The sequence below is a fragment of the Cervus elaphus genome, chromosome 25, assembly GCF_910594005.1.
Source record: "Cervus elaphus chromosome 25, mCerEla1.1, whole genome shotgun sequence".
Lineage (NCBI taxonomy): Eukaryota > Metazoa > Chordata > Mammalia > Artiodactyla > Cervidae > Cervus > Cervus elaphus.
The window spans coordinates 21,497,979-21,517,295 of record NC_057839.1 but is presented as its reverse complement, the minus strand read 5'-3'; the positions used below and the strand labels follow the sequence as shown (position 1 = coordinate 21,517,295).

The window sequence follows — 19,317 nt, the reverse complement described above, 5'->3', positions numbered from 1 at the left end:
GAGAAAGTGGATAAGGAGTAGAAGATGAGGAAGCCAGACAGCATTGAAAGAGAAGCAAGGAATCCCAAAAAAGCAGAGAAGGGAGCGTGGCTGAAATTTGCAATTAGCAGAAGGAAGAAAGAGAGAATTCATGAGTCTGCTTTTGGTCCTGGAAATTCCCCACCTCTCTTATTGACAGGGAAGGGACAGCTTGCCTCACCTACTGCCTTGTAGGAGTCTAAGTTCTCTGTCCCCCACGAAACCCAGCTAAACCAAACCAGTCTATCACCTAACAGGTCATCAGGGTGTGTATACATTCTGAATCCCAAATTCCTACCATGATGATGACAACTCATTAGAATCAGAATGAGCTCTGCTGTCAGACAGACCTGGACTCAAATATCAGCCCTCCACTTACCAGCTACACTATCTTTGTTGTTGTTGTTGTTTAGTCACTAAGTTGTGTCCGACTCTCTTGTGACCCCCTGGCCTGTAGCCTGCCAGGCTCCTCTATCCATGGAGTTTTCCAGGCAATACACTATCTTGACTGTATCTAATTTCTCCAATGATGAGTTTCCTTAAAGTTGAACATTTATGGATTCAATCATCTTTTATGGCTAATTGCATGTGAGTCCCTGGACTTAATGTTAATTTTTTTCACTATCTGCGAGGTAGCCTATACCAAGATCCTTTAAAGAGTTCAATATCTGGTCTATAGAAAACAATATTTTTGGGGAGGGTGAAAATACCTGCTCTAGTGAGCTAAGTTTCTGAAATTTCTTAAATCTTGGAGAGTTACCCTTAAAGTCATATCAAGAAACATCATGACAGACAAACATAAAGACTCAGGTAAAATTCTCCCATTAGGAATACTGAAGATACTTGCCTCATAAAACATATACACAGAAAAGAGTACTAGGAAAAAATTGTACGTTATCATCGTTTTCTTGAGTTCAAAAGGCTTTCGATTCTCCATGAGCTTTGGTCCCAGGGACGTGACAAAATAGACATAGAATCCTAGGATGATGGTTTGTGGCAGAGGTGAGGACATGAGGAGCCAGTCTTCAACTCTAGGATCTAAGAGAAAAACAAGATGTAAGCACACAGCCATTTAGCTACGTGGTAACTGACAGTAACTGGCATTTTAATGAGCACCTAGATCCTAATGCTGTCAGGGAACTGTTTGGTCAGTGATGACTACTATCTCCAGGATGTGTCAAGGGAAATCACGAGGGACTGGGACGGAGCTATAAACAGTGAGGCTCGAGGGGCAAAGGGAGGTAGTGGTCACCAGAGCTCAGGAGAGGGTCACATGGAGAAGCCCTTCTGCTGAGGAGCCATGTCCTGCAGTGGAGGGATTCAGCAATCCTGCAAATAAGGGGTCAGGGAAATCAATACTCTAGCCTCACCCTCCTCCCTATCTATTAGCTGAACCCAACCAGAAGCCACAGGGCAGGGGAGCAAGTCCATGGAAAAATCGTTATCATCCATCTATAACCACTAGTAACACAGTAGAGTTTCTCCACCCAGACATTCTTTCATATATATAAATATGTTTGGGTTTGCTGTTTGTTAACTTTCTCCATTCCCCCAAGAAAATGGGAAAAGTTTTCTGTGTACTGTATTATTCAATTGAAAGGGACTTTAGCATCATTTAAGTATCTGAACTGTGGGTTCTAGGTGTCCAGAATGTGGGCTAACCCATCCGATATTTTAAACAGAAAAACAGAAAAGTATTAGCTTCACAATCATGTAAAGAAGAAATTCACATGATTACTGCTAGTTCCAGGCTATGAGAATTAGATTAATTAAAAAGCTGCAACTCAAGATGAAATGTGATTAATTCCATAATCTTAAGTAGTTTGGGTGTAATTTTACAAAATTGCTTCATGAAGCCAGAATATTACAAAGGAAAATATGTGTGGACAAATTCCCAAGTGTGTCTGATTCAAAATTGAGTCTTTAACACTAGGTTGCTAAATACCACTTTTGTTAATTGGAAAGGACGGGTGGGGGGAACACAGCCCTTGCCCATTGAAACTGCTGATGGTGTAGCTAATTACCAAAAAAAGTTGACTATCCCTTCAAGTCTGACTTCTTACCCAATGCAAAAATTTCTTCAATGGACTCCATGATTGATGACTCACTCGGCCTCAGTTTTATTGCTGGAAGGCTCACATTTGATACTCAGATATACTGGGGCATGTCTGTAGTAATTAAAGATGATTTATTCTACACTCAAATGGGCTTCCTTCAGAAAAACTGACAGATGCCTTATCTCAAAATAATAAGCTAAAAGTCAGCTCTAAGATGGACCTCAGATAGTTAGGAATTTAATATACGATAAAGAAAGCCACGTAAGCAAGAAGAAAGGGAGAGATAATTCATTAAAAAGGAAAACTGACTACTTGGGAGAAAAATGAGTTTGTGCCTTACCTTGTATCCTACCGAAGCATGTCCCAAACTATGAAATACAAGCAAGATATTAAAGAATTCTTTAAATTCAGCGGTAAAGAAATTGCCTGCAATGCAGACATTCGGGTTTGATTCCTGGGTCAGGAAGATCTCCTGGAGCAGGAATTGGCAAGCCACTCTAGTACTCTTGCCTGAGAAATCCCATGGACAGAACAGCCTGGCAGGCTACAGTCCATGGGGTTACAACATGACTTAGCGACTAAACTACCACCCCAAAAAGTAGGAAAAGTCTACTAGAAATGCTAAGTTAAGCAAACAAAATACTTTTCAGCAGAATTTCTTAATGGTTCATGTTTGTTTTGAATTGCCAAGATGAGAATGGTGGTAGGCAGCATTCCTCAAACTTACTTGGCCATGGAGCCCTGATTTTTTGCATCAATAGGATACTATTTAACATCTTGTGGAATCAACACTGTGTGGAACACCATTTAGGAAAGACAGCCCTTTGTGAAAATGAATTCATAAGTGAAACTACTAAAAATTAGGTAGTAATAGGAGAATATCAATAGGATCAATCATTTTGACATATAGTAAGGAGGTAGAAAACATAAAATTTCATAAATCATTTAATCATGGGGAATGAGAGGTGGAAGTGAAGAAAAACATTTGAGTTTTTTGTTGTTGTTGCTCAGATACTGGCTTAGGAAAAGTGAGCAGAGTAAGTAGAGCAAGTGGCCAAAGTCAGACTCTGGAGGACTCAACATTCAAAGGAGGAGAGGACTGAGAAGGAGCAGGCAAAAAGGGAGAAGGAAAACCCCAAGAGTGTGATATCCTGAAGCCAGAGGAAGAGTGAACTTCTGGAAGGAATCAAGGTAACAAACGCGACAGGCAAGGAAAGTAAAATGTGGGCTTAACAGTACCCCTGGATTGATGCTCTTAGTAGGAACAATTTCAGTGAAGTATCGTGTGCAAAACAAACGTTCAACAAACGTTGCCCAAAGACATTCAAAAGAACACAAAAAACATAAAGTTCTCAAAATAAAAAAAATTTTTTTTCATAGTAAGATGTCACCATTTTAAATCAGGAAAAGCTGTGAAATCAGCGATGCAGTTAGCACACATCCCTGTGTACTTCAATTTATTCCCTGCCTTTCCTATAACAAGTTTCCCAGGATATCTGGGTGCTATATGCAATTAAAAAGGCTATAAGGAATGCCAGCCACAGTCTAGCAACTCACCAGGAAAGTTTCAGTAAGGAAAATTGTCATAGAACTGGGGACCAAAGGACAGAACTGGAACAGATCACACTTTTTTTAAAAACACAACTTTTAAAGGTTAAGGTCCATCTACAATTACTACAAAATACTGGCCACACTCCCTGCACCCTACATCTTTGTCGTTGATCTTACACTGAGTAATTTGTACCTCTGACTCTCCCACCCCATGTTCCCCCTCTCCCTCCTCTTCACTGGCAACCACCAGTTTGTTCTCTGTATCTGTGAATCTGCTTCTTTTTTGTTATACTCACTAGTTTGTTGTATTTTTTGATTCCACATATGCTATATCATACAGTATTTGTCTTTCTCTGACATTTCATTTATCATAATGCCTTTAAAGTTCACCCATGTTACTGCAAATGGCAAAAATGTGATTTTTTTTTAATAGCTGAGTAGTATTCCAGTGTGTGTGCGTGTATATGTGTGTGTGTACATACCACATCTTCTTTATCCATTCATCTGTTGATGAGCACTTATGTTATTTCCATAACTTGGCAATTATAAATAATCCTGCTGTGAACATGTACCTTTTTGAATTAAGTGTTTTTGTTTTTTTTTTTTTCCCAGATATATACCCAGGAGTAGAATTGCTGGGTCAAATAGTAATTCTATTTTTAGGTTTTGGAAAACCTCCATACTGTTTTCCGTAGTGGCTGCATTTACACTCCCTCCAACTATGCATGAGGGTTCCCTTTTCTCCACATTCTCGCCAACATTTGTTACTTTTGTTCTTTTTTATGAGTTCCATTCTGACAAGTGTGAGATGATATCTCATTGTGGTTTTAGAAATGATCAAAACTTTGATGGATTTTTTTTTCCATCAGTGAGTAATCTAAACCTTAAATATATGAATATAAACCATATTAATATGTCTAGCTTTTATCTCCAATGAAATAAACACATAAAACCAGCACGAAAAGAAGGCTTCTAGAAGAATGTTAACATTATTACTTTTGGATGGTGACAACACGGGTGATTTTTATTTTTCTTTTTAAGAAATTTTAAATGTTTCTGTTATGAATGGACATCATAGGCATGGTTGAAAACTAGTTTTTTGATTTTTGTTTTTGTCAGTAAAGGAATTTCTGAATTAGAGATATTTTATTTCATCCTTTTATTAGTTCAGTGACAGTAGGGTGATGGTGAAGGTAGTGAGATGGGGGTATCAAATGATACCATATTTCTGTTCTTCCGCTGGTAGCAGTAGGAAAAACAAAAAGCCAGGAAAAGCATGCTGGGCTGGCTCAGGAAGCAGAAGGAAATAATATTTAAATAAATCATGTTTCCTGCAATTTAACATTATAAGCATGTACTTTAAAAAAAAAAAAAAAATCCTGAATGTGCCTTTCAAGTTCTGCAGATTTTTAAAAAAATCTTATCTTTGAGGAAAAGCTAGTTCATTTAATTTCATACTATTTTCAAAGCAAACAACAGAACAAACCACCCAGCTTTTCAATCCTTTCTCAGCCTGCACTGATCCTGGCCCTCCAATGGACTCATTGTGTGACCTGGGGTCACTGACTTCACTTCTCTGTGCTTAGTTTCCTCATCTGTGAACTGGGTGCAAAACAACATGTGTCTCAGAGAGGATTCAGTGAGTTACTACAAATATGGAGCGTGGTACAACTTAAATGCTCAGTAAGCATTGCTACTATTATTTCAGCAGATCTCGGTTGTGTACCCCTGCAGTGGAATCAGAGTCCTAACCACTGGACCTCCAAAGGAATTCCCCAGGCATTCATATTTTGAAACAAGCTGCTGAGATGACCATGATGAACGTTCCATCAATGTTATAAACCAAGAGTTCAATGCTTCCTTCAGCAACACTAAGGCCCTCAGTACCCCACTGCTAGGTGCTCTGTGGTAATTTCATGGGGTTTCTTTGTCTCCTGATCCAGTCTGCCACCATCTTATCTTCTATATAACTACCAAATTTACTTTCTAGAAGTAAAGCTTTGCTCAGATTATTCCTTTGCTTAAATTAGCTCTCCCTACTAAGCAAATAGTCTTTAATATGTCCATGACTCTGATGACTGCTCATTTTTCCTGCCTTCTCTCTTGGCAGATACCTTTCCAAATAGGGAGCCCACTTTCATGTTGAGGCAGGGGGCTCCCACTGATGAGACATCTAGAAGTCAGATGGGGCTGGTGGCTCGATAAAGGGGTGTAGAGAGAGCTGCTAGACAATATTTAAAGGTAATTCTGCCTCAGTCTATGATCTCACAAGTTGCAAAAGGTTCTGGGGTGAAGTGTGTTCTATTTTCTTTAGAGACAAACGGCGGATAAGGGAGGGAGAATTTCATGTACCTTCTATTTAGCATCAGAGTTGGGTTTAAGTACTATCAACAGATAAAGGCAGAGGATGGAGGGGCAGGCTGTCTGAGAGTCCATACCTCAGTTCTGAAGTTCTGACTTATTCCTAGCCCGGTAATGCTTTTCTAAGAGCCTTCTGGAGAGTGAGTACCGGGGAGTACAAGGGTCACATACATAGAATATTAATGAGCTTTTCCATCAACCACTTTTAAGAGTGTGTTCTCTTCTTAAGTAGCAGTACTAGCTCAAAGGGTACACCCTTTAAAATTCTAAGTGCCAATAAGATGAAGAAGCTGGAAGGAGAAGCAAACATGTACCTCTGGTACTTTGTGAAGTACTAGAGATTCAGAGTGGCAGCAGATTTTCTGTCTTCTTGCAAAAAGATCACTCTGAGTCTGAAAGGTCATCATCATTACTATTCAAACACAAGGAAAGTTGCCTTTTAAACATCAAAACATTATAAATCCTCTTGTAGCTTAAGTATTCATTAAAGCATTTTAAAATTCTGTAGCTGTGGAATTTTCCACATGAAATAACTATGCCTGCCTCCTACTTCTCGAACAATCAGAAAGCCAACGAGTATCAGTAAGTTTCCCGAAGTCTATTCAGAATTAGGGCCAAAGCCAAGAATACACTTGAAATTCTTGGCACTTGATCATGGCCTTAGGCCTTTGAAGGGTAGGCAAAGTAAAACAGAACTAAGATGGCCAAAAATGATTCCTAATGGTTCTCAGAGATCAATACCACACTACACAGAGCAAAAAAAAACCCCTCTTGTTATACCCAATAGTGTTCTCATAAAGTTATACATCTCAACACAAACCATTTTAAACCTTCTAGATTTCGACAGGAAAAAGAATGAAAAAACTTAAAAAAAAAAAAAGATATGCTATATTAAAAGTATTTGAACAAGGAAATGCACTATAAGTCATCAACCACCACCACTGTTTCTGTTGGGATACTTCCTAAATAACATAGCACTTTCATGCATATTGGGGAATGGCAATCTACCCTAGCATTATTGCCTAGACAATTCCATGGACAGAGGAACCTGGCAGGCTACAGAGTCACAAAGAGTCAGACTGAGTGACTAACACTTTCATGTGTATTACCTGGTAGCCTGCGGACACTAGTCTCAACTCTCTTTTGCTAACAAGGAAACTGAGGCTCACAGACAGTAAATAATTTGTGTAAGATCACCAAGCTGGTTCACAATAGTGGCAGAACTTAAATCTAGGTCTCCATACGTTCCCTCCTCTCTCAAGACTTTAAATTAGCATAGCTTCAGATCAGTAGCATCACCTGCCTCTTCCTCTCATCCTCCTCGCACTGTTTGCAACACTGCTTCCATGCCTTGCCTTGTCTATCCCAAACCACTTCTCACCTTTCTCATTCCCTTTTCTGAACTAATACTACTGATATTTTCAATGTAAGTATTCATAATAAAAATAAAGAGTTGACCCATGAATAAAATTGGAAGTGGAATTCAGAAGTAGTTCATCTTAAAACATTTTATACTTTGAGCACTATATAGATATTCATCATCACCTAAATCTATTTGGCTCTTGAATTAGGATATTGATTAATTGAATCTCTTGGGTTCTTTTTTTTTTTTTTCTTGGGTTCTTACAATGGGGATAATGAGTAGCAAGAGTTGGATAGCAAGTGATCTGTTCTTCCAAACATGTCTATTTCAAAACATTACCCAAATCTACTTGGTTCCCAAGGTTAAATCATGAGAGTTCAGGTAGCAAGTTACACATCTACCTTGAAAATAAATTAAAATATTCATATTTTTAAATAAATAAATAAAACCCATTACAATAGACAAAAATAGTATTTAAATTAAATACTGAATTTATGAGAACTACTGTAAATCTTCAGAGAAAGATGATCTTTAAAAAAATCTATTCTCTGTATCATTACATAAGCTGAAAAATAAGAAAAAATTAAATATATATATAAAAATTCCCTTCACTCTCCATTCACCAGAGTGAAACTTCTCTATTTATGGGATCCTTTATAGTTAGGTCCTTTGCATTCTTCAGGGGCAAAACTATAGGACCTTTTTCAGTGAAATGAGATTGGTTTTTAGTAATCTACTGAGAAAGATTTGTTGTTGTTGAATTGCTAAGTTGTGCCTGACTCTTAAGACCCCAAGGACTGTAGCCTGCCCATCTCTTCTTTCAGTGGGATTTCCCAGGCAAGAATACTGGAGTGGGTTGCTACTTCCTTCTCCAGGGGACTTTCCCAACCCAGGGATCAAACCTGGGTCTCCGGCATTACTGGTGGGTTCTTCACCACTGAATCATTTAGGAAGCCCACTGAGAAAGATAGCAACCATGAAACACTGTATCTTTGCTGATACAACAGAAATATAATTTCAACTGTGCTAGGTAGCAAGAAGTGATACTTTTTCCTCCTGAATTTTGTGAATATGTGACTTCTAAGTGATAGGTAACAAAGTAATCTAAAGTGGTGATGGTGGTGAATATGTGGAAAGGAATTCAAATGTGAAATACCGGAGCACCAATCATAACCAGAAAAATGTATGTTCTGATCTTTCTGCCGACAAATGATCATAATGTTGGGAAGGTCCATACAGCCAAAGCTATGGTTTTTCCAGTAGTCATGTGCAGATGTGAGAGTTGGACCACAAAGAAGGCTGAGTGCTGAAGAACTGATAATTTCAAACTATGGTGTTGGAGAAGACTCTTGAGAGTCCCTTGGACAGCAAGGAGATCAAACCAGTCAATCCTAAAGGAAATCAACCCTGAATATTCATTGGAAGGACTGATGCTGAAGTCGAAGCTCCAATACTTTGGCCACCTGATGCAAAGAGCTGACTCATTTGAAAAGACCCTGATGCTGGGAGGGATTGGGGGCAGGAGGAGAAGGAGCAACAGAGGATGAGATGGTTGGATGGCGTCACTGACTCAATGGACATGAGTTTGAGCAAATTCTGGGAGTTAGTGAAGGACAGGGAAGCCTAGCTTGCTCCAGTTTATGGGGTCACTGAGCAACAACAACATAAGGAGGTAGCTTTGATGATATCTAAGTCCATTTCAGCTCTGAAATGTTCTGATTCTTTGTCTATTCTTTTAAAAATGCTACGTTTAAAACATTTTATAACAGCTATAAAAGCAACACATATTGATGTGGTTTAAAAACATCTAGACAGGGACTTCCCTTGCAGTCTAGTGGTTAAGACTTCACACTTGCACTGCAGAAGGCGAGGGTTCAATTCCTGGTCTGAGAACTAAGATCCCTCATACTGCACACTGTGGCCAAACAAACAAAAGACAAAACAAGAAACCCCCAAACATCTAGTAGACAGACACAGAAAAGTAAACAGAAATTACCCATAATCCTACCACACAAATGGAATAGGAAATGGCAATCCATTCCAGTATGTTTGCCTGGAAAAGTCCATGGACAGAGGAACCTGGCAGGCTACAGTCCACGGGGTTGAAAAAGAGTTGGACATGACTGAGCCACTGAGTATGCACACATGAAATACAGGTAGTCTTTTATAACCTGCTTGCATTTAATAATTTTAAACCACTCACTATGGCATTAAATGTCTTTCAATAACATTGATTTTTTTATTTAATGGGCAATGGGAGAAGATGGGCATTTCAGAATTACTCAGGGGTTACCCCAGCAAGTGCCCCCTCTTTCTGATACACTCCTGGGGGCTGTGGCCCTTCCCACTCAAGAGTTATTACTGGACAGAGAGTCACTATTGGTGATAACTGTTATTTCCCTTAAGAGCATTAGGGCAGAATCAAGCCTAAGAGCATAGTACCTCCAAAATCACTTCTAATGGCTACTGAGTTGCAATGATGTACCACCATGTATTGACTAATTCCTTTCCCTGGATATAAAGCTATTTTCACAATTACAAACATCATATTATAACATCATCTATGTATTAATACCTCTATCTTTATACTCATCTTCAATGAAATTTTTGATACTTCTTCACTAATTAAAATGAAAATCAGGGGGATTTCCCTGGTGGTCCAGTGGCTAAGACTCCTCATTCCCAATGTGGGTGCCCGGGTTCAATTGCTGGTCAGAGATCTAGATCCCACACGCCACAACTAAGACCCAGTGTGGCCAAATAAATAAAAATTTGAAAAAATCAATATATGGGGTGTCTGTAAGGGAGTGTTAAGTTGCAAAGTCTCTCATTCTGTTTCAGTGAAATCCTACTAAGTACGAGAATCTGACCAAAAGAGGAAGGATGAGCCACAGTTAGGAAATCTGGTTACTTACCAGCATCTTTGATCCAGTTATCATAAAGACGCACGGTCCTCGATGTAAGATCACTGAAGGCCATTTTCCACAGGATTTACTGACAAACAACAACAAAAAAAATGGGTTTATGATCTATGGATGCAAATAAAGCCAAGTTTCTAGTAATATAATATTAAATATGCTAAAAATTTAATAGGAATAACTGGCGAAACAACAAACCTACTGAGGGTAAATGCATTAGTGAACCACATTAAACCCTGATGCAGCTGCAATCACTTAAGACTTTTCATCATAAAGACAATGCTTAATTCACTTAAAAAGGCTGATATTCTATGTACCAGATGATACAAAAGGAGTAAGCGATTCTAAGAACTGTCATAGAAGCATCCATCTTCCTTTTATGGCAGCAAAATAGGTCAGGAATGGACTGTGCCTCCCATGGCAATGTTGAAGTAAAAACCCAGAACAAAGTCAAGAAGATAAACTTTCAGGAAAGATACCCTGATCCAGACTTTTAGCTGATCTTCAGGTGTAAGAAGTTCTTCTGCATTCAAGTTTATGTAATTTACATGAAACAGAGGTACATAGAGGGAGGAAAAGAAGATCTACAAGAACCAAAGAGAAGGTGCCTAGTTTATCTGGACAGATAGACAAAAACAGTTGGAAAAGGATGTCTTCTGAAAAAGAAGACCAGTGAGGGAAAACTAGCTCTATTGTGTATTTAAAGATACTTTGAATCTTCAGTAATTAAAATAGTGTGACATTAGTACATGAAGAGGCAAACCAGTGGCACAGAATATAACGTCTAAGAAACATACCAAAAACGTTTGGGAATTTAGTACCACATTTCATAAATTCTAAGATATACACTTTCCCAAACTTTAACATCTCTGAAAACAGCATACACCGTACAAAGGAATGGGGCATCATAAAATGACCAGTATGTTTGATTTCAAGTCATATGGTGGGAAGATGAAAAAGTTCTGAAGGTAGATGGTGGTGATGGTTGCACAAAACATGCAAATATACTTAATGCCACTGAACTTTATATGGTTTAAGTTAAAAATGGTTAAAATGGTAAATTTCACATTATGTATATTTTACAAAAAAAAAATAAATCCTCTAGGTCTGCAACAGAAAAATTTAGACTTTATTCTGGTATTCTAAGATAAAGCCATTCTATATTATATATATAATATATATGTATATTTTTAAAGACATTTTGTATATGATATATGTGCACCTCAAACCAGTAGGCACTTGAATTACCAGCAGTTGTTGAGTAAATGGTGTGGTACAACTAGAGAGTCATCTGAAAATAAAAAGTTGGATACAAAAATTATACTATAAACCAAGATAAACTCCAAGTATTAATAGATCAAAGATTTAAATAAAATTTTGAAAGAACCATGAAAGTACTGGATGACAACAGGGAGGACACTTTTATAATCTTGGAGTAGGAAAAAACTTTTTAAATTTGACTTAAAAGTTCATAAGACATAAAAGAAGACTAATAAATTTAAGCATATGAAAATCAAGAAGAAAAAAGGAAAAAGGCAAATGACAAAGAGAAAGAAATATGTTCAATTCATAATACAAACAAGTGCTACTCTCCCTAATATATTAAGGATGCTTAGAAACTGATAAGAAAAACACCTATAAGCCAAGAATAAAGCAGACAAATTTCACAGAAATGTAAGTGCAAACGGCTCTTAAGCATATAGAAAGTGCTTAACTTTAACCATAGTAAGAAAAATCTATAATACTGCATTTTATTGCATTGGATGGGTTAAAGTCCAAACATTTTATCAGTCAGATTAGCCAAAGTTTGCACCACCACCAGCAATGTATGAGTTTTCCACAGTTCAAAAATGTGTTCCCTCTGTTGGAAGGATTGTGGAAAACTCACATATTGCTGGTGGCCGAGCAAATTAGTATTACCCTTGGTGAGGGCAATTTGGCATTATCGGTAAAAAAAAAATATATATATATATATATATACATATATATATATAAACCCATATTTTTAAGGCAAAAATCCTATTTCTAGAAACTTCTCCTATAGAGATATATGCACATATGCACAACGACATATATTCAAGCTTATTCATTGTATCAGTCAGTAAGAGGAAAAGACTGGAAACAAGCCAAATGTCTATTAAAGAGGGCATGCTAAGTTGCTTCAGTTGTGTCCAACTCTTTGCAACCCTGTGGACTGCAGCCAGCCAGGCTCTTCTGTCCGTGGGATTCTCCAGGCAAGAGTACTGGAGTGGGTTGCCATTTCCTCCTCCAGGGCATCTTCCCTGACTCAGGGACCGAACCTGTGTTTCCTGCCTTGTCAGGTGGATTCTTTACCCTTGTGCCACCTGGGAAGCCCACTTCAGAGGAGCTCTCCAAATGCAGGATGGTATCTCAGCATGACCTCTGATCTGATACATCCTCTGTCCTCAAGCTGAGTTCAGACCCAAGATTGGCTGTGGGGATGCCAGGATTTTGCCAGAGTCAGCCTGGACTGTGTTCCTGTGGATTGTTTCTATACTAAAGGTATGATATAGGAGTAGGAGCAGAAACTTTGGGATCACAAAGACCTTGGTTTGAATCTCACCACTGACTAGCTGTGTGACCTGGGCAAAATTAAAGTTCAACTTCCTTATCTGAAAAATGGCAATTTACAACCTACCAAGATTTTTTTAAAAAAGGAAAAAAAAAACTCATAGAATTGTTTGGAAGAATTTATGAGATAATATATAAAATTTATGAAATTTATATGATAATATATATGAAATTTAGAGCACAGAATCTGATAAGGAATGAACATTCAATCAAAGTCAGATATTATCGTTTGTAGAGATAAGTTGTACCGATTTAAATGGAAAGCATCTGGCCAAGCTGAATGGCAGTGTATGGAACAAATCTAGAGAAAACGCTACTGCTTTCATTTTTAGAGCTGGTATGTCACAAATTATACATGATTCTTCCCTTGATGTTTTTCAGTGGTTTTGATAGAAATGTTTTAGACACTGATAAAAGCTCCTTTCCCGCTCACCTTAACCACTGATGTAACAGACCTCGACCCACTGTTCTCCTAATTAAACTGCCAAAATAACGCTGTTTAAATTATTCAGAATCAGAGTGAAAGATTCTAATTTTATAGGGCATATGGTGGACTTACATTTCAAAGTATTAAGCTGTTTTTCTGGGCAAGCCCTGCCTCCTCTTCTTCCCCTACTCACTCCACACAGGCCATCTTCCTCTCCCCAGCGCTCATTAAAGCATGAAGCCTCAAAGAGACCACAGCAGCCTAATGCAGGTCAGTAATACTCACAGGCAGCAAACGGAGCTGGTTTCTCTAATCTAAAAGACAATGCAAGATTGAGATGGAGGAAGAGGGAGAAGGTCATCAGAGGAGTAACTCACACTGGAAAGGTCTGTGAGGGGGAATTTGCAGAAGTAGATACCCACCACCAAGTGAGGGAGGACCGGAGAGACAGAAAAGGGACCTGGTGGCTCAAGCTCACCGCAGTGGAACTCTCTCACTGATCCTTTGCTTGGAGATAACCTGCTATCCAACAGTCCTTAACCCTTGTGGACTCACCAGACGAAAAGGAACGTGGATCATTGTATAAAAATGGGGCATGAAAAGAAAACCTGATCCCTTTAGCCTGTTGGAACTAAATAAACTGCTGAGAATTTCCTTTTAAGCTGACACAGTGATGGACTTGGTGCTAATATTACATTGTGGGGTCTAGTCTAGAAAGTTATTAGTAAATGAATTGGGGGCAGCCTGAGTTGTCCTGTAAATACAGTGCAACCCCCAGACTAGAGCCAAGCATACCTTCCCCCTCTTAACCCAGACACCCTCCTCACCCGCCCTTTAATACAGACTTTTGATTTTTAGTGAATGTACCATTCAGATGGGGAGAAACGTATTCTATGTGGTGAAGGTATAGCTGATAGCAGATCTAGGGCCTTAATAACTGATTTAAAATACTCAGTGGCATAAAATTTCAGGTCTAGAGACGCTAGAATAGTCAGGGTTCTCATGCATGTAAAGCAGAGACTTAAAACTCAGAAACAATAGACAGATGACCACACCTCCATAATAGGTGGAAAAGACAGGCAGGTGCTATCAGGGAAGAGAAAAAGCCTCCTTGCCAGAGCTCAGCCCTTCTCCAAAGGCCTTGGATATGTGTGTCAGGATGAGAGTAAACAGGAGCTCACTGATAGGGAACTGGTGCTTCTATTTCATTGGCCAGCACCTGCAACAAACCGTAAATTTCACTCTTTGTTGTGGACAGTATCACTTCATGACTGGATCATTTGGTGAAGTAAAGATTTAATCTGCCTAGACTAGCTCCTTTGTTGTCGTTTAGTCACTAAGTCCTGTCTGACTCTGCAACCCCAGGGACTGCAGCACGCCAGGCCTCCCTGTCCTTCACTATGCCCTGGAGCTTGTTCAAACTCATGTCCATTGAGTCGGTGGTGCCACCCAACCATCTCATCCTCTGTCATCCCCTTCTCCTCCTGCCTTCAATCTTTCCCAGCATCGGGGTCTTTTCTAATGAGTTGGCTCTTCACATCAGGTGGCCAAAGTATCAGAGCGTCAACTTCAGCATCAGTTCTTCCAATGAACAGTTAGGGTTGATTTCCTTTAGGATTAATAGGTTTGATCTCTGTGCTGTCCAAGGGACTCTTAAGAGTCTTCTCTAGCACCACAATTCGAAAACATCAGTTTTCCTCACAGCCAATCCCTCCCATCATGAAGCTTACACAACTCTCTTATCCTCATGCACCAGAGGGCAGAGAGAAGAAGTAAGGACTACAATCCCACAGTCTTGAGAATGAAAACCACAATCACAGAAAACTAACTAAAATGATCACACAGATCACAGCCTTGTGTAACTCAATGAAGCTATGAGCCATGCCGTGCAGGGCCACCCAAGACAATGTGTCACGGTGGAGATTTCTGACAAAACAGTGGTCTGCTGGAGAAGGGAAAGGCAAACCACTTCAGTATTCTTGCCTTGAGAACCCCATGAACAGTATGAAAAGGCAAAAAGACTAGCCTCTTTAGACCTGAAGTTAAAGATTTCAAGTTCAAATGTGATATATGTACCTGCTGCCAAGAGCTTACCTGGAGACTCTTTGAAGCCACATAAATATGAACACCAGGGCACATAATGAATTTGAGGGATCTGATCACTTTGCGATCTGCCAATAGGACTCACAAGGCAGCACTCTGCTGAGGACTTCTTTCTGAAATTCACTTAGATGGGGCTGTGACCTTAGGGTTGCCTATGGTGGGAAGCACCTGGCAGGAGTCCAGAAATTGAAAACCTTTGCCAACCACTTCCAGGTGAACCTGAATGTATAGGGATTTATCCAAACCTTGCAAAATATATTGGGACATTCTCCCTGAGGGAAAGGAGGGTGAAGTCAGCATCTGGCTTTCCCAGGGCACGCTTGTCATCCCAGAAAGGATATATGGTTTTCCCTTTCTCTTTTGATATTTGGGAGGTACTGGGCTCCCCACTGATCTCTGCTTTAGAAGTCAGACATCAGGGACAAACCTGCAGGAACAGATCTGGCTAGCTGCAGACCCTGCTCAGGGACACATAAACTGAAATGACCTGTAGGAAGGTACAAGCAGAGAGATGGTCTGTAATAGAAATAGGGCAGCAGGGTGAAAACAAAACATCTGACCTGCCTGAGGCTGGGGTAAGGGGATCAGAAACTTTTAAGTGTATTAAAATGTGAGAAAGACTATAAAGTTATCATTTGTTTCTTTAAACCAGGTTTTTCAACCTCAGCTTTATTGACATTTTTGCCAAACAAGTTATGGGGAGCTGTCCTGAGCAATGAAGGATCCTCAGCATCAACCCTGGCCTCCACTCACCAAATGCCAAGAACACTCCTTCTCTAGCTGAGACAATCAAAAGGTTTCCAGAAGTTATCAAATGTCCCCGAGCGTGTAAAGTCATCTGACTGGTTTAAAGTAAACTACCAAAAAAAAAAATAAATAAAGTAAACTACCAATATTTTTTCATTGAAATAAAATGCTTCAGGGTAATCACTTCAGCAATTATATATTCATTTCAGTGATACTGCTGTTCAAAGCAGCTTTTGAGCTTTTCTTTACAATTCATGGGGTTGCAAAGAGTCAGACACGACTGAGCGACTGAACTGAACTGAACTGAACTGAACTTACAAATCAACATCAGAGTTTTTCAGAATTTCATTTAATTGGCTTTAAAAGAAAAAAGTCATTGTCTACTGCTTTAAAAATCATGCCCAAAACTAATCATAAGTTAAGAATGGTTTCAAAAGTCAGTGGATTAAGCTGAGGTACGTCTTGATAAGTGGAGTTAGAATGGGGGAAGTGGAGGTGGGATTAATCATAATTTACTAACATTTTCAACTTATAGTTTGTAAACTGCAAAGGAATAAATCCAAAATGTTTAGGACTATGGTAATATTAGTGGAATATATGTATAGTAGCCTGAGGTGACTATGTGGGATGTGTATTTTCCAGCATATATTTTTTTAAGATTGATTGATTTATTTATTTTTGCCTGGGCTAGGCCTTTGATGGTGCATGTGGGTTTTGTCTAGTTGCAGCAAGCTAGGGCTACTCTTTGTTGTGGTGCCTGGGCTCTGCATGGCAATGGCTTCTCTTGTTGCAGAGCATGGGTTCTAGGTACGTAGGCTTCAGTAGTTGCAGTACACAGGCTGAGCAGTTGTGGCAGCACACGGGCTTACTTGCTCCACGGCATGTGGGAACTTCCTGGACCAGGGATCAAACCCTTGGCCCCTGCATTGGGGAATCCCAGATTCTTAACCACTGGACCATCAGGAAAGCCCCCAGCGTATTATTTTAAATCCTTTTTCTCTTCGTCATCTATTATGAATTCAAATTTAAATAAAGTAAATTGAGAATGTGAACAGACTCAGTGAAAAATTATTTCAAAGGATAGATTTTCAATTTTGCTAATTACTATATATGTGTGTGTACTGCAATTATACGTATATACACACACACACATGGAGCAGAAGCAAAAAGCACATCATACTCCTTACGCTTACCATACAGGGTTTGTTTTTTATTTTAATGTTTCATATATAGATTTGTGTTTCTCTTTGGCATTTCCTTAATCAGCTAGATTATGCAAATTGCCTTGGGAATGAAACACAACAGAGAAGGCAAAAAACCAGAAAGTTTAATCCTAGATTCTGAGTTATAAAATCTTAGATACATAGCCATACAGAAGAACTCAAGGGCCTAAACAAGAGATTTGGAAGGAAACCTTGGGAGTTTCCATGCCTCCTAGCACAGAAAGAGCATGTTTCAGGCTTGGGAAAGGGGAGAGTCAGAGGGAAAGCAATTCATGCAGATCTCAGGGGAAAAGGCAATAAGCCCTGGTGAGATGCCAAGTAGGATTAAAGAAACAGAGGTGAGGGATCAGGCTCAGCTGCCTGGGGAGAGAGGGAACAGGTAGGTGGCTGACATGGCCTTAGGCAGCTATGGAGAGTGTCTTCTGTGTGGTGAAAGGGCAGCATAAAGTCTTCTGAGTGCCCTCAGTGGACGTGGAAGTGTTGCAGAAGAGTTGGAGAAAATGACAGAGTCGTGTTAGCTAGCAACAACGCAGATCTACACGGACTAGTGCTCAAAGACCTGAAGGACCCTGGACATCTCAGGAGATGGCCATGTAGACAAAGGATACGGAGACCAAAGGACTCCTTCTTCCAACTCGCTTGATATACAAGTTTTCTATAACTTGCTGAGAGATTTTGTTCTTACATGGCTGTCTTTGTCAAAAGAGATTTGAAACCATTTATGTATGGGATCAGGTCAGTACAAACTTCCTCTCTTCTCTACCCCTTAAAGTAGCGGTTGCCAGACCTGGTTGATTGTCATAATTACCTAGAGAAAGATTAGTATGTCTGGGGAGACGCTGAAGATGGGCCAGGTTTGGGAACATTTTTTTTCCTTTTATTTCTTTTTAATTGAAAGATAATTGCTTTATACTACTGTGTTGGTTTCTTCCATACATCAACATGAATCAGCCATAGATATACATATCTCCCTTTCTCTTGAATTTCCCTCCCACCAAGAACTCCTTTTTTTTTTGTAAAGAGCTTCTTCTTTATACTGCATAAACCATTCTCTGACATGACAATATCCACAGTATGAGAAATACATGATTCACCATAAAAGATTCAATAATGAATGTCACTTGGATATGATAATATATCTGGGTCAAGAAGGGCAGGAACAGGAAGCGCAATCAACAATGGAAACAATTTCTCTGATGATTCAAAATAATTGCGACAGATGTGAAATCTGAAACATCTTACAGTCAGCATATACACCCAAAATGTAAGGTGTTTAAACTATGTCAAGGATGAAATAAGTTTCTTAAGCATTTGTGTAAAGAGAAATTATTGCTACATCTTAGGTCTTAGTAACTTACAGAAAATTAGAATATAAGCCTTGTCTTTTAGGCAAACAAAACTGATCAACACAAATACCAAATATACTAAGCACCTAATTTCTGTTTTTCAAATGGGAATGTTATAGTATCAAGGATCATGCTTTCACTTGGAAATAACACAACTCGAAGTGCTAAGCAGTAAGAGCTGTTACATAGAAACATAGAAAAAGAAGTCCAAAGGTAAGAAAATTTCTTCTGACTTAGTTCATTTCTACTTTGTCATTTTTGTGGAAAAAGATGGTGATTGTCCTTCCAAATATCACATTCTCATACACCTTCTTCCAGAGTAGTAGAAGAGTCTTTTCTTTGTGTCTCTTTAGGAGATTTAAAAGCTTTCCCAATGCTCTCAGAGGCCCCTTAAACACCTCCTCCCAGAACTGTATCACATTTCCATATTTAAATAAAGCATTGAAAAAGGTTTGGGTGTGTAGTGGTTTCTAAAGGGTAATTGATATTGTTTATCCTGACCCTGCACATTTGGGGAAGCACATGGCTGTCTCCTCTGAAACCTGTATGCAGGTCAAGAATCAACAGTCAGAACTGGACATGGAACAATGCACTGATGCAAAATTGGGGAA

At 39.1% G+C, this 19,317-nt stretch overlaps 1 protein-coding gene across 2 annotated transcripts in view; it reads right to left on the bottom strand.

Moving 5' to 3' along the window:
• ELOVL7 (ELOVL fatty acid elongase 7) overlaps positions 1-19,317 on the bottom strand; it is a 76,343-nt gene that overhangs the window by 16,739 nt on the left and 40,287 nt on the right. The window contains exons 2-4 of one of the 2 annotated variants that reach the window (XM_043887752.1): positions 13,420-13,601; positions 10,266-10,344; positions 866-1,056 (exon numbers count right to left, since the gene is read on the bottom strand). In XM_043887752.1, the coding sequence (XP_043743687.1) occupies positions 866-1,056; positions 10,266-10,329 (255 nt within the window). In that variant the 5' untranslated portion in view covers positions 10,330-10,344; positions 13,420-13,601. The remainder of the gene's footprint in view (positions 1-865; positions 1,057-10,265; positions 10,345-13,419; positions 13,602-19,317) is intronic. The other variant, XM_043887749.1, reaches the window with a different exon arrangement.